We start from the raw sequence: 15725 nt of genomic DNA, 5'->3' as shown, positions 1-15725 counted from the left end.
AAAAGGAAAAATGCTGGTCATGTAGGGGTGTTTATTGCCTCCTATCACCTAGCATGGTATGGGTGTAAGAGTAGACAATGAGTGAGCTGTGGCAGGCATGTGTCGATGGGTAGGTGATCTTTTGCTGAGATGGGACTTGGATTTAAACTTTAATACGTGGAGAGTGTAACTCAGTGGGGAGGTCTCTCTTAAAGCTGTAATTTATGTATTTTATGTTTTTGTTTTTTTTCTCCCCTAAAGGTGACTACTGCATGTTGGGCCTCAATGAATGTACCAGATTCACATGTTTTGTATCCTTTTACGTTGCTAAGTAAAATGGTCCCAGAATTGGCCTGATCTCCTATATCTGGGAATCTTACCTGAGACCTGCTGAATTAATAGTCCTTAATAGTCATTCAGAATCTGTTTTCTTGGAAAACCATCCGCCCCAGGCCGCGTCAGTCTTATCCCAGCAAGCCGTTTTGGAAAGTTTGAAGATGGTAGTTATATTATATTATATTATAATTTTTTTTTTTTTTTTATATTAAATCTTTTAAAAGAAAGATGTAGAACTTTCCTGTTACATCTTAATTTAGAGAAAATGCCACATTCTCTAGACCTGTGACATGTGTAGATGTTGAAATAGTAAAGTCTGTTGGGAATTTTCTTTGCCAATCTTCCCCCCCCCCCCAAAGTTACTATCTCTCTTTGTAGATATCAGTCCCGAAGTGGTCTACAATTTTCAGTTCTCAAGTGCCTGGACGTCCGCATGGTGCTCTAACCCTCAGATGGAATGTACTTTTGCAGCAGGTTTGTGACCATGGCACGGGTATGATCTGTTCCCATCTTCAATTTGAAGTTCATCTGACTCTTATTAGTCAGATGGCTTTCAGGAAGGACACACTGACATATAAATCAGAACACAATGCTGGGACTGGCTGGCGGCTCTCCCAACCCAAGAGTGACAGCTGCATAAAAATACATGTAGCTGTTGTACTCGGGAGAGCCGCCGCACTGTCCGAGCACTGTGTACCAATCTTGGTCTGATTTTATATGGCCGTCTGACTGCGCCATAAAAAAAAATTAAATCAAGAAGGCTAGTTTCACATTAGCGTTTACGGCCGCAGCGTCGGGCTGGGCACGGCCGCCGCTAGGGCACGGCCCCTGCCGCGCCTCCGCAGGTAGCTCCGCCTACAGACGCATGACTCTGCATGTGTCCTGCGTCCCCTATCTTTAGCACTGGGGACGCAGGCCGTGCGTAGTATGCGTTTGGCGGCGCATGTGTCCTTTTGACGCTGCGCCGAGCGCACGAAATTGCAACCTGTTTGGTGCAGCGTCAAAAGGACGCATGCGCCGCCAAACGCATACTGCGCACGTTCTGCGTCCCCAGTGCTAAAGATAAGGGACGCATGCAGCGTCATGCGTCCGTAGGCGGAACTACTGGCGGAGGCGAGGCAGGGGGCGGGGCTTAGCGGCGGCCATGCGCAGCCCGACGCTGCGGCCGTAAATGCTAATGTGAAACTAGCCTAAATCTGTTCATCCAGGCCCAACAGGTTCTCTCTGTAGGCAGTGTTTGGTACTGCAGCAAATCCCATGTTATTTAAAGGGAATAGGTCTTAAAAATTTAAATCTGAATTATTTATTTTATTTTTTTTTTGATTGTATGAAAAATGATTAAAAAAATTGATCACATCCCTATCAGGTTTTGGATATAAATTGTAGCTGGTACATTTTATTGAAGCCCAGAAAAAAAGTCACTGGGCCAGACCTAATGCCGTAAGCAGCTCGTGTTAGGGATGCTCTGATGCCAGCAAACAAAAATTGCGGCACCCAGTGGCTGTTAAAGAGCGAAAAATTTAGTCGAGATGGTAGGACAACCCCTCTAACATGTAACCGTTGTTGCTACTCCTTTCTGTGCATTATTTTGAAGTGTAGTTTCTGCATGATATGTAAGTCACTGTAATGAAATAAATTCTTCTTAGACCCCCAAAATGAAGGATTTTTGAGTGACTTAATTTGTAATGTTTCCTAGTGATGAATACTAGGATATTTATTTGACTCATTTATATAGCTTCATTAATTCCACAGCGCTTTACATACATTATCGGCACTGTCCCAGATGGGGCTCACAATCTAAGTTCCCTATCAGTAAGTCTTTGGGAGGAAACCGGAGTACCCAGAGGAAACCCACGCAAACACGGGGAGAACATACAAACTCCTTGCAGATGTTACCCTTGGTGGTATTTGAATCCTGGACCCCAGCGCTGCAAGGATGCAGTGCTACCCACTGAGCCATCAATTTGGTACTGGTTGGGGTCTGACCTCTAAAGCACACCCACAGATCCTAAGTATAAAGGGGCATAGCACAGATTTAGTGCTGCCTGCACATATCCAGGGGTCAGACCCCCATCAGTAAGATTGATGGCAAAATTCTAACTCTAAGCCATCACCTTAAGATAACCAAACCTCTTAAATTTTATTTTTATCTTGGATATTTATGGCACCGTCTGAGTCATCGGCTACCGGAAGATATGCCATACACTTCCGAGGAAGGAGATACCCCAGTAAATACGGCCATTCATAATTTTAAACCTATGTTAACCGCTCTATCCTTCTTGTCTTATCCCCTCTTTTTCCCCCTCCCTCATTTTTCTCTCCTTCCCAACCCATCACTCATTTTTCTTCTGAAAGGTCTGCAGAATCAAGTCGTGGTCCTGAACATCAATACAGACATTCAGTGCAATTTCCGAACAAACAGTGCTGTTTTGGCTCAACAATTTGCTTCCCAGGTATTTCGCCATTAATTGTGGGCTTTATTTTTTCCTTAATGCCTTATGGTTGAAATCTTTGTACCTTTTGAGCAACCTATTTTTTATAATCATGATTTCCTTTCCTTGTGCAGGGAAAAATGGATTTGCGTGCACTATAACTTTATGCCAAAGGCAAATCTAATGCATAGTAGGCATGATTTTCCTGCAGATTCCAAAATTTTTGTAAACGTCACCCTTCTGCATTCTAAAATCTTCAGCAATTCGGTGCCATATTTTCACCTAAATCGGCTAGAGCTACACTTGGCCCTAAACCAAGGTCACACGTCCCATTAAAGGGTTATTTTTATCTTTATAAATGGATATTGTCAGTTATTGTAGATACAAGCTATTTGTCAATTTACTGCTTTTTTTTTTTACATTTTTCAGCCATTCTTGAGATATTAACTTTATTTGACTTGGTACTGACCACCACTGCTAAACAGCAGAACATTATGCAGTGCTTACAAGCCCGTTTTTATATTGAACTTGTAAAGCTGGCAGGATCGCTGGAGCGTGCAGGTAGGTCTAATCCTGGCTAGCTTTAGTAGTGGCAATGAGCTGTAAACAGTGTTTTATCTCAAGAACGGCTGCAAATTTTAACAAGCCGTAGATTGCACAAGTTTGTTTTTACAAGAAGTATCCAACATAATTATGTACGAAGATGGGAATAAACTGTTAAAAATGTTCATGACTGTTGGCTTTTAGGTTGCAGCTGTATAAAATAAATGCTTTGTACATCTGCATAGAGAAGAAGATAATCTACCTTTTTTTGGGGGGGGGTTTGATTAAAAACTTTTAGTTGGTGCCGCAATGACTAGCGGATTTTTGTTTCTCGTTCGCCTTATTGGGGGACACAGAGACCTTGGGTGTATGCTGCTGCCACTAGGAGGCTGACACTATGCACAAAAAAAGATAGCTCCTCCTCCGCAGTGTACACCCCACCGACCGGCTGAGAATTCCTCAGTTTAGCTTAGTGTCAGTAGGAGGTGGACACGGGTCTTTTATTAGACCCATATCTACCTCGTTGTGCGTCGTTCCTTTTCAGGTTCTACGGAGGGATACAGAGTGAAAAGTCACATCTGTACTCCCACATGGAGTCTGCAAGTACGGCGTGTACTGCCACCCCGTATCCTTGCGGTTCTCCGCGGCAGGACCAGCCAGACGGACGCCGACACCAAGACGTGCCAGCGACTCCAGGGGTCCTTGTCGCCAGTCTCCCTCCCACTCGCCTACCAGAGCCTGTCGGTTGGATGAGACGCAAGACTTCTTCAGACAGGTAACGGATCGTGGATAGGTGAGTATTAGGCCCTGCTGCCCATTCCCGACTGTCACCTCTTCAATGGTCACAGGGGTAGGCGCTGCGGTCGCTCGCAGTCGCCACAAGGCTATACGCAGCTCAATGTTGCTGGGCATCCCCCCCCTTCCCTCCCCCCTTTCTGGGTACAGGGAGCAGGGGGTTTTTTCCCATTGGGAGCGACTTGCGACTGCGGCGTCCCACTTTTTCGGACTTCCGCGCCGACCCCCTGCTGACAGGCGGCCGCCGCAACTAATTTAGGCCCCGGCTTCAGTTCGGGCCTACCGCTGCGTCGCGGCCACGCCCCCCGCCCCTTTCTTCTAAGCGGGCTTTTCTCCCGCTCTTCCCAGGCCCTCCCACCGCCTGTCCTTCACCTGCCCAGCCTGCTATTGGCTAGAGGGCGGTGAATTTTAACCCTGCGAGGTGCTCCGCCCTCCCTCCTCTCCTAAGGCGCGCTTTTTCTCAGGACGGCGCCATTTTCCCAGCCTGTTAGCCGGGCACCAGCTCCTCACTGGACAGCATCTTCTCCAGCTGGTTTTTTTTTTTCAGGAGGTCTGTCAGCCGGATTTCGCTCTGACTTGCATCCACTGACAGGTCGCAGAGCATCGCTTCTGGGGACACCGGACCGTGAGTAGCTCTGCACTGCAGACTGACCCTTCTCCGCCCTCTGTCCCCCAACCTTCCGGCATTACCTCAGCTTTTCACTATGTCTAAGTCTGATCGTACCCGCTCTACCGCCCCCCCCTGCACTTTAGTCAAGTACTTTGCATGTTCTTCGTGCAATCGCAAACTCCCCTCTGCCTGGATTGTAGCAATCCAATTCAGCCTGACGCCGTCCAGGAGCCATCTGCGGCCCCAGGTGAGAGTGAGCCCCCTCGCTTTCTCAATCAGTGGCAGACCTCACCAGGGTGTCTCAGTCCCTGGTGGCCGTTCTTGATAAGTTGCCCCTGGACTCTTCAGCAGGGCCAAGCAGGTCCCAAATTGTTCCATCTGAATCAGCCAGCGGTAGTCGCAAAAGACCCAGGCAAGATTCCCAGCCGGAATCCTCTCCTAGTCCCATCTCACCGCATAGCCCTTCTCACCAGTCTCCCTCTCGGGCCTCCTCTCCCGAGTCAGGGGAAGCGCTTTCGGACAGGTCATCTGAGGGGATTTTAGAACTGGATTCAGACCAGGATGCAAGCATGAAGGTCACAGTGCAGGACCTCATTGCTGCGATCCATCATACCTTCGATATTGCTGACTCCCCTGCGAAATCCTCAGATCAGGAGGTTTCGTTCAGACTGGCAGAAACTCCCTCCAGGGTTTTTCCTTTCCATTCCCAGTTTGGGAAAATTTTTACCAAGGAAAGAGAGGATCCGACCAGACGCTTTCAAAGAGGAAAACGTCTCGGCATACTCTACCCATTTGCTAAGGAGCTCACGGACAACTGGTCGGCCTCTCCCTCAGTCGATCCGCCCGTGTCCAGGCTATCCAATAACACGGTTCTCCAGCTTTCAGGCGTGGTGTCCCTAAAGGATTCTAATGACAGGATTATAGAATCCCTGGCGAAGTCTGCCTTTGAAGCGGCTTCAGCGGCGGTGTGTCCAATCTTTGCTTCATCCTGGACAGCAAAGACCATAGCCACGTGGGCAGACGACCTTCGGCAGGGCATCTTAAATAAGGCGCAACCGGAGCATTTGGCCAATCTCGCCAATCAGATCTCCCAGGCTGGGGACTATCTTCTCTCCGCTTCCTTGGATGCTGCATCCTGTGCAGTTCAGGCGTCAAGCAACGTTATTGCAATTCGACGTACACTTTGGCTAAAGGCATGGCAAGCGGACTTGTCTTCTAAAAAGTCCCTCACTAACCTGCCTTTTCAGGGGGTGCGCCTCTTTGGGTCCCAATTGGACCAGATTATTAAGGATGCCACCGGAGGCACGAGTTCGCTCCTCCCTCAGTCCAAGCCTCGCAGACCCCCACTAAGGCGTCAGTTTCGACCCTTTCGGACTTTCCGCCGTTTCAATACGGCGGACAACTCCTCCAGCCAACAGAGACCGCAGGCTCGCCAGGAGAGAAGGAAAGTTTCCTTCAGACCCACTCCTTCCTGGCGACCCCACTCCTCCCAGGGCAGACCGTCCAGATCTAGATCTGGACGGTCTACTTCAGCATGACTATCATCGGGCACGCGAAGGGCCTTTCCAATTGGGAGGTCGACTTCTTTCCTTCAGGGACGTTTGGCTGGCCGCCGTGGAGGACGCCTGGGTCAGGGAGGTCGTATCCTCAGGATACAAGATAGAGTTCGTCTCTCTCCCACGGGATCGTTTCTTCGAATCCCGGCCTCCAAAGGATCCAGCCTTGATCCCGGGGTTCTCTACAGCTATCGCCGCTCTCCTCAGTTCCGGGGTGATTGTGCCCGTTCCCGAATCGGAGCGCTTCACGGGGATCTACTCGAACCGGTTTGTAGTGCCGAAAAAAGACGGCGCAGTTCGACCCATCTTGGATCTCAAGCTGCTCAACAAGAGGGTCCGCCTTCGCCACTTCCGCATGGAGTCGCTTCGCTCGGTCATCGCCTCCATGGAGGAGCAGGAATTCATGTGCTCAATAGACATCCAAGATGCCTATTTACATGTTCCAATTTTCTCTGGACATCAGAAGTTCCTGCGCTTTGCGATTCGACAGCACCACTACCAGTTTGTCGCACTGCCCTTCGGTCTTGCCACCGCTCCCAGAGTCTTCACGAAGATCATGGCTGCGTTGATGGCTTTGAGAGTCAGAGGCCTCGTTCTTTTCCCGTACCTAGACGATATTCTGATCAAGGCTCCCTCATTCCAACAGGCTCACCAAAGTTTGTCAATCGTCCTGGACACTCTTTCCAATTTCGGGTGGATCGTCAACAGGAAAAAGTCCTGTCTGGTTCCTACCCAACGCCTGGTCTTTCTAGGTCTTCTGTTCGACACTCGTCGGTCAAGGGTCTTTCTCCCACAAGAAAAGATTCTCTCTCTGCAGCAGGAAGTACGATCGCTGCAGACCTCGCGATTCCCATCCCTCCGTACAGCCATGAGGGTCCTGGGAAAGATGGTCGCGGCAATAGAGGCAGTTCCCTTTGCCCAATTTCACGCCAGGCCTCTCCAGCAGGCCATTCTGTCGAAATGGAACAGGTCGCCTCGGTCCCTGGATCGCCCTGTCCATCTTTCTTACCGGATCAAGCGGTCTCTCAACTGGTGGTTGTCGTCACCTCTCATTCTATCGGGTCGATCCTTCCTTCCCATTCACTGGCAGATAGTAACCACAGATGCCAGTCTCCTCGGTTGGGGTGCTGTGTTCCGCAACCACACTGTTCAGGGTCGATGGTCGGATCGGGAATCAGCGCTACCGATCAACGTTCTGGAGATTCGAGCGATCCATCTTGCTCTGGTCCACTGGGAAAGGCTCCTCAAGGGACTGCCGGTACGGATTCAGACAGACAACGCCACAGCGGTGGCATATGTCAACCGCCAAGGGGGAACACGGAGTGTTTCAGCCCTGGCGGAGGTGTCCCAGATTCTTCGTTGGGCGGAGATTTCCGTCCCGACAATCTCCGCGGTTCACATTCCCGGCGTAGACAACTGGGCCGCCGATTTTCTCAGCCGCGAGGGTCTCGCGGCGGGAGAATGGTCCCTACATCCGGAAGTGTTTCATCTGCTCTGCCTTCGGTGGGGAACCCCGGATGTAGACCTCATGGCGTCTCGCCTCAACAGGAAAGTCCCACAATTCGTGTCCAGGTCTCGGGACCCTCTGGCAGTGGGCGCCGACGCCCTGGCCGTTCCTTGGTCCCAGTTCGAACTTCCCTACCTGTTCCCTCCTCTGCCTCTTCTTCCCAAGCTGTTGAAGAAGATCAAGGCAGAAGGACTTCCGGTCATTCTCATCGCCCCGAATTGGCCCAGAAGGTCTTGGTTCGCGGACATTGTCAACCTTCTCGCGGACGCCCCCTGGAGGCTTCCAGACAGAACAGATCTGCTGTCTCCGGGTCCGATTTGCCACCCCAATTCTCGGCCGCTCAATTTAACGGCGTGGCTGTTGAGACCGAGCTTCTGAAACGAGCAGGATTTTCCGACCACGTAATTCAGACCATGATCCGAGCCAGAAAGCCATCATCTTCCAAGATTTACTACCGTACTTGGAAGGCCTATTTCACTTGGTGTGAGACCAATGACGTCACGCCCATGTCCTTTTCGCTCCCTTCAGTCCTAGCGTTTCTTCAGGCAGGATTGGATGCGGGGCTTGCCCTCAGTTCCCTGAAGGGTCAAGTTTCGGCGCTGTCCATTCTGTTTCAGAAAACGTTGGCTTCCCGTCCTCAGGTTAAGACCTTTCTTCAGGGCGTGGCTCACACGGTCCCGCCGTACCGAGCGCCCGTGGATCCATGGGATCTTAATCTGGTTCTTGAGGTTCTGCAAGGTCCGCCCTTTGAACCCCTCAGGGATATTTCCCTTTCTCTCCTTTCTTGGAAGGTAGCCTTTCTGGTGGCCATCACCTCCGTCCGGCGTGTGTCGGAATTGGCAGCTCTTTCGTGCCGCTCTCCCTTTCTGGTTCTCCACCAGGATAAGGTAGTTCTGCGGCCTCCGCCCTCGTTTCTTCCGAAGGTGGTGTCCTTGTTTCACCTCAACGAGGATATCGTGCTCCCGTCCTTTTGTCCGAATCCAACTCATCCCCGAGAGCGGTCCTTGAACAAGCTGGACCTGGTTAGGGCGGTAAGAGTCTATCTGTCTAGGACGACTTCCTTGCGAAAGACAGAGTCTCTTTTCATTATCCCTGATGGAGCGCGGAAAGGTAACCCGGCGTCAAAAGCCACCATTGCTCGCTGGATCAGATCGGCTATCCTGGAAGCCTACCGTGTTAAGCGTCGCGGAGCCCCTCCGGGTATCAGGGCCCACTCTACTCGAGCAGTGGGTGCCTCCTGGGCGGTGCGCCACAGAGCTTCCACACTGCAGCTTTGCAAAGCTGCAACATGGTCATCGGTTCACACGTTTGTGAAATTCTACAGAGTCCACACCTACGCTTCGGCGGACGCCAGCCTAGGTAGACGGATTCTGCAGGCCGCGGTGGTGAGTCCGCTGGCCTGATGGAAGTTTGTTTCCCACCCCAGGGACTGCTTTGGGACGTCCCAAGGTCTGTGTCCCCCAATAAGGCGAACGAGAAAACAGGATTTTTGGGTTGCTTACCGTAAAATCTGTTTCTCGGAGCCTTCATTGGGGGACACAGCACCCTCCCATGTTTTACAGCTCCTGTTATTACTTTGGTTGAATGTTTACAGTTGCGTTGTCTATGTTGTCAACCTATTCTGTTCCTTCTCCTACTGCTTTCTCCCTAACTGAGGAATTCTCTGCCGGTCGGTGGGGTGTACACTGCGGAGGAGGAGCTATCTTTTTGTGCATAGTGTCAGCCTCCTAGTGGCAGCAGCATACACCCAAGGTCTCTGTGTCCCCCAATGAAGGCTCCGAGAAACAGATTTTACGGTAAGCAACCCAAAAATCCTGTTTTTCCAACCTGCTTGTTTCCCGCTCACACTGCTGATATGTGGATTCTTCATATTTTACAGTTGTCATGGTCCAAAATATGCTTCAAGAGCAGTTTCTTTACTTTTTAGACTCCATTGCTTTATAACGGATGCCGCTCTGGAGAAGTGTTCTCTATTGATCTTCGAGTGCCCCATAAAAATTGGAAGAAAGGGATATCTTTCTCACAAAACTCCAGTATCGCATGTCTGCGTCTTCTCAACGATGAGAATTACATGGTGGTGTCTGATATGTCTGGGCAGGTATGAAGTAGCTTTACATTTTCTCTTATTGGCATCTTATTTTTAAAATGTTAAGTATTTTCATTATTTAAAATATTTCTAATGGAGTAAAATAATCAAAATTTAAAGTTTGACTTTTTCCACTTTTAAACACTAGGAGGGGCAGCTGCTGAAATTTGCTATGAAAACCTAGTGTAAGGGTTCTTTTACACTTAAATGAAGAAAATGTCCAGCTCTACGATGTGGTGGAAATATGAGATTCTTTTATTCACTCCAATCCATGTAGTACAAACGAGGTTAAAATGCCAGCATAATAAAGTAGCTTGCGTTCTGGGTCAAAACGGCCTTCTCTGGCTCCAAATTTTTCAATTATAAACCTTATTTTTCTATTGTACTAATGGCTATTGCTGACAGCAATTACAATTTTGTAATGGTCAGCATTGGGGCACATCTGATGCAAGGATCTGGAGTAGCTCTTGAATTGAGTACCATTTGAAGAACAACCAATTAAATGTCCCTGAACCTGCTGCATTACCAGACTACACCAACCACCAATTTCCATATGTCCTGGTTGCTGATGAGGATTTTGGACTCTCCCCAAATGTAATATGTCCATTTCCCTGACTATCTTTAAATTCACAGAAGAGGATCTTTAATTATAGACTTGCTAGAGCACAACCATACGTTGAGTGTGCCTTTGGGATCCTGTCGGGAAAGTGGCGTGTACTCATGAGCTGCAGGAAGTAGGATCAGAGAGTGCAACAAATATTGTTAATACCTGTGTGGTGTTACACACTTTTGTTGGGCAATATGAAGTTAACCAAGAACACTTGCTTTCTGTGGAAACTCCATCGGACAACACCATCAACACCTCGGATCAGCAAGTTAATTTTGGTCGCCCTGCTGCAATTGCAATTCAAGAGGTTTTTGCAGATTTTGTGTCTTTCCAGGGAGCCATCTCCTGGCAGCAGTCGGCCATTTCATCAAATGTTTATAAAGACCCAAAGTGTGGATAGTGGTGGCTGATTTCTCTGCACGTTTTGAAAAACACACAAGGAAATCAGTGTTTTTACCATCTGCAAATTTGGTGGTTTTTTTTTTTATTTTTTGCTTCCAGCCTGTATGCAGCTACATGCTTACAGACTTAGAAACTGATGTCACTAATCCATTTTGATCTACTCTACAATTATTGTTAGTTCTGATCTCGTGTGCCACACTGAAACTAGAGTACTAATCCAGTCTCAGTCTGCTATGCAAGATCAGAACTAACTGCTGGACTTACTGATCCCAATCAAAAAACCTTCTCACAAAGTTAGTTTGCTAAATTTTATTTAACAAAATATATTTAAAAAGAAAAAAAATGTACAGAAATATTTTGGAAATGCAAACATTTCCTACGTGGCCTTAAAAAAAAAAAAAAAAAAAAAAAAGGGGAAAATTTTTTTTTTGGCATTTGTAATAAAAACAGGTCATGTTCCATATTCACATGTTAAGTTGGGGATGTCGTGGTCAAGCATCCCCATCCGGCAATGCTCAGAAGATTGAGGAATGCTAAAAAGACTAGATGAGCCCTGAAACTGCAATGTGGCCCCGGAAGACTGTGGCAGATTTGCACTAGCCTGACACTGCATGAAAGAATCGCGTACTCTACGCCTCATTGACTGCTTAAACCCATCAACAGCCTCCTCCAAATCAATCGGATGGGGTTCGCGAGAACATATCTAAATGACACTATTGATCATACTAATACAGGAGCACATTGTGAAAATATGGTCTGAAGCTCCTTAATAGCTCCCCCTCTGGGCCTTCTGTTTTTTGTTTTTTTTTTTTGTTTTTTTTCTTTAAAAAGTCAAGGATCTCCTGGGATGTCTGACTGAGGCATCATTTCAAGGGCAGAAGCAGCAGCTCTCCGCTTCCCACGGCTACCTCCACTTGTGTTTGGCTGCGACGTAATGTCTACAGTGACCACCCTTTCTGCAGGATATTCCAAGCTCTCTTCTGCAATGATGCTTGGTTCACTTGAATCAAAAGTACTTGCTCCACTGCTGCTGTGATTGTGTTGACTCTGCAGGTAGACTTTCTTCAGTTCTGCAAATGAGAACAGACAATTTAAGTAGCTAAACCACAAACATCAACATGGAGGATACATATATACTTACTCGCGCATGCCAAGGACAGGAAGCAGAAATTCAAGCTGTTAACTGAATCTGTAGGGCTTCTTTTCATTACCACCAGCCTCTCCAGACCTCTCTCTCAGCTTTGGCCTTTTATTTCTCTTTTTAATTGGTCCCTTACAGATCCCCACTTAGTCTTAATGGATTTCAATGTAGTGGAAGAATAAAAACATAACTCAATTTTGCACTTTTTAAATTGTAAACAACAAGTATATCATGTCTTGTGCTGAGTACTTGCATATCAAGTCTTGTTCCTTGAAATCTGAGCGCTGCCAGTGGTTTGGGATGAGGGATTGGGCCACATCCTCTCAGGCCTGCTCTTCCATTTCCCAGTCATGATGGCTCTCACGCCTGGAATCCCAAATGCAGGGATGATCCTGAAGCAAAAAAAGGGGGGTCATCAGCAATAGCATATTTTGGGAAAGCGAACAGTACTGAAATAAAATGACTAATTCGCCACCCCTCTTTTGCAGCCTTTGCCACCCCTTCTCTTGCACTCTCTGCCACCCCTATTTTTCTATCTTTTAACACAACCCTCTCATCACTGTAAGGTCCCCATCACAGCGAAAAACAGTACCCACGGTCCCCCATAATAACCTGCAGCCTCCCCTACACTCCTCTACACCGAAGGGGGGACTTTTCAGCACCCCTACATACCTGAACAAGGATTATCTTCAGGTCCATCTTGTGTCTCTGCAGGCATGGAGTGATAAACTTCAAAGTGATAAACAGGAACTACATGGGAGTGTCCTAGTGCAAATACGGTCTTCATGGTGTACCGAAAAATCAACAAACTGTGCAAGCTTCCGCTGTTTTTGCGGCACCGTTGATTTTCAATGGGGGCTGTGTCCGTAAGCCGTGAAAAATATTGAGCAAGCTCGATATTTTTTCACGGCCGTACGGCACTCCTACGATTTTTTTTTTTTTTTTTTTTTTTTTTTTTTTTTTGTGGCCCCATAGAAATCTATTTGCGATGCAAAAACGGGCCGCAAAACCACGGCAAGTGTAAAAGAGCCATAAATTGAGGGGGGGGGGGAATATGCTGCCAGCAACATGACACTGTTTGTTTAATACAGTTGTTCTACCCTCATTCTTTCCTGTAATCCTTTATACAGTGGGGGAAATAAGTATTTGATCCCTTGCTGATTTTGTAAGTTTGCCGATGGACAAAGACATAAACAGTCTATAATTTTAAGGCTAGGTTAATTTTAACATTGCAAGATAGAATATCAACAATAAAATCCAGAAAATCACATTGTATAAACTAGATGTGTATTTCCTGAAGGAAGTACAGATAGTGCTTTGAAATGGTGCCCGGGCTGCCCCTTTAAGAGAGACTTGCCTGCTGCCCCTGCAAGACTTTCAACTCGGGATCCGTTTTAACTGTGGGTGCCTCTCAGGGGCCACGTTGGCCTGTGGGGCCCCTCAGAGTCTGATTTGGTGGGTGGGGCCCCTCAGGATCCGATTCGGTGGCCTGGGCTCCTCAGGGCTTGAAATGGTGGCCGGGGCCTCTAGGTCCGATTTTGTGAGTGGGGCCCCTTAGGGTCCAATTTGGTGGGCGGAGCCCCTCTGGGTCCGGTTTGGTGGGCGGAGCCCTTCAGCCGCCGATTGGGAGGCCGGGGTGGCTCAGGCTACTTTAACACTTGCGTTTTTTTGCTGCGTGTTTTTTGCGCACACAAACGCATGAAGAAAACGCATCATGCGTTTGTGTTTTTTTTTTTTTGTTTTTTTGGCGGGTTTTGGTGAGTTTTTAAAAACACATGGTTTTTGTGCACATTACAATGCGCACTCATAGACTATTATGGGTGTGTTTAAAAACACATGTGACATGCACAATGTGAACAAGTCGGTAATACAACCGTTCACACCACCCACTAACTGAGACACAACAAAAAAACAGATTTGCAAAAATACTCTGCAGTAAAATATATGACAGTAATCAGCAAGTGCTGGATAACAAATACAGGGTATTTAGTCGATACTTTTTTTTGCAAAAAAATGTATACCAAGCTGCATCACCACGTCAAGGTAACCCGTATTGAAGCAGCTGATTTTTAATCCGTTTTTTCCTTGCCTAGCTGTCTTGCACCACAAGCCCATACTAAGAAGCGCCTGTCCGAATCCTGTTCATTTTAGACACTGTTCAGATTTTAAATACATTAGATAGGGACTGCTTCAATACAGGTTACCGTGACGCGGTGAAGCAGCTTGGTATACATTTTTTTTTTTTTTGCAAAAAAAGTATCGACTAAATACCCTGAATTTGTTATCCAGCACTTGCTGATTACTGTCATATATTTTACTGCAGAGTATTTTTGCAAATCTGTTTTCTTGTGTCTTATTATGGGTGTGTTGCTGTAAAAAAAGCATTGCGTGCGCATGCGTTTTTTGGGGGCAAGTCGGACGCACTAAAAATGCAACAGGATGCATTTTGTGCGCCCGAACGCACACTGCAAAAAAAAAAACACATGCACATACAAACGCATATGTATGCGCACCCATGTTAAAGTATAGGGGGAAAAAACACGCTTTTTTTGCGCTAAAACACAGCGCAAAAAAAACCGCAAGTGTGAAACCAGCCTCGGCCCCCGATTTTGGAGGCCGGGGTGGCTCTGCTCCCGATTTTGGAGGCCGGGGTGGCTCGGCTCTCTATTTGGCGTGTTGGCCCTTTTAAGAGCTAGTTTGGCTCACTGGGCTTCTAAATCCACTTTGGCGCACATTCTCTCTCAGGGGCATGCGTCATGTGATGAAGCTAGATTTGCATTCGTGCTGTGGGTTTCGCTTTAAGAGCTGATATTATCTGCCAGAAACTCTGTCCTGGAGAGGTCATGTGAAGTTTGTAGGCGTTGGCATAGTAACTGGGTGTGCCTGCGCATATCAATGAGCTTAACTGCCATTTCAATCGTCTCAGGGCATGTTTTGTCTGTGGCAAAATTTCCCCATTGAAAAGCATTGAGACCATTCATTCCAATGACGGGGAAAATGTTTTTTCAAACGCAAATTGCACAAAAACTGCAAATCTGATCAACACGAAAAATACTTGGCACACCACTCGTGGACGCTGGCTTCGAAACGACACCTCAACGGAGTCTGCGCGTGCAGCGGTTCGAAGAAGGAGACGACAGACTCTAACCTCTACAACATGGGCAAGACCAAAGAGGTTTCTAAGGATGTCAGGGACAAGATTATAAACCTGCACAAACCTGGAATCTGCTACAAAACCATAAGTAAGATGCTGGGTGAGAAGGATACAACTGTTGGTGCAATAATAAGAAAATGGAAGAAATACAAAATGACTGTCAATCACCATCGATCTGGGGCACCATGCAAAATATCACCTCGTGGGGTATCCTTGATAATGAGGAGGGTGAGAGATCAGTCTAAAATTACACGGGGGGAACTTGTTAATGATCTCAAGGCAGCTGGGACCATTGGTAACACATTACGTCGTAAAGGTTTAAAATCCTGCAGTGCCGCAAGGTCCCTCTGCTCAAGAAGGCACATTTGCAGGTCCGTCTGAAGCTTGCCACTGAACACCTGGATGATTCTGTGAGTGATTGGTAGAAGGTGCTGTGGTCAGATGAGACAAAAATTGAGGTCTTGTCATTAACTCAATTCGCTGTGTTTGGAGTAAGAGAAATATGCTGCTTATGACCCAAAGAACACCATCCCCACTGTCAAGCATGGAGGTGGAAACATTGTTTTGGGGGTGTTTC

At 47.5% G+C, this 15725-nt stretch overlaps 1 protein-coding gene and 1 long non-coding RNA gene across 5 annotated transcripts in view; one reads left to right on the top strand and one right to left on the bottom strand.

Moving 5' to 3' along the window:
* DCAF4 (DDB1 and CUL4 associated factor 4) overlaps positions 1-15725 on the top strand; it is a 50915-nt gene that overhangs the window by 24968 nt on the left and 10222 nt on the right. For all 4 annotated transcript variants that reach the window (XM_073552697.1, XM_073552696.1, XM_073552695.1 and 1 more), the window contains exons 8-12: positions 241-290; positions 400-479; positions 694-789; positions 2671-2768; positions 9686-9856. In XM_073552697.1, the coding sequence (XP_073408798.1) occupies positions 241-290; positions 400-479; positions 694-789; positions 2671-2768; positions 9686-9856 (495 nt within the window). The remainder of the gene's footprint in view (positions 1-240; positions 291-399; positions 480-693; positions 790-2670; positions 2769-9685; positions 9857-15725) is intronic.
* Positions 9744-13924, bottom strand: LOC141056045 (uncharacterized). Its single transcript, XR_012221570.1, has 2 exons — positions 11995-13924; positions 9744-11923 (listed from the first exon to the last, which is right to left on the bottom strand). It is a non-coding gene; the product is annotated as an uncharacterized lncRNA (long non-coding RNA).

The sequence above is a fragment of the Dendrobates tinctorius genome, unplaced genomic scaffold, assembly GCF_039654945.1.
Source record: "Dendrobates tinctorius isolate UK_male_01 unplaced genomic scaffold, ASM3965494v1 ptg000194l, whole genome shotgun sequence".
Classification (NCBI taxonomy): Eukaryota; Metazoa; Chordata; class Amphibia; order Anura; family Dendrobatidae; genus Dendrobates; species Dendrobates tinctorius.
The sequence above is the reverse complement of the archived record's forward strand: the minus strand, read 5'-3'. Positions and strand labels throughout refer to the sequence as shown.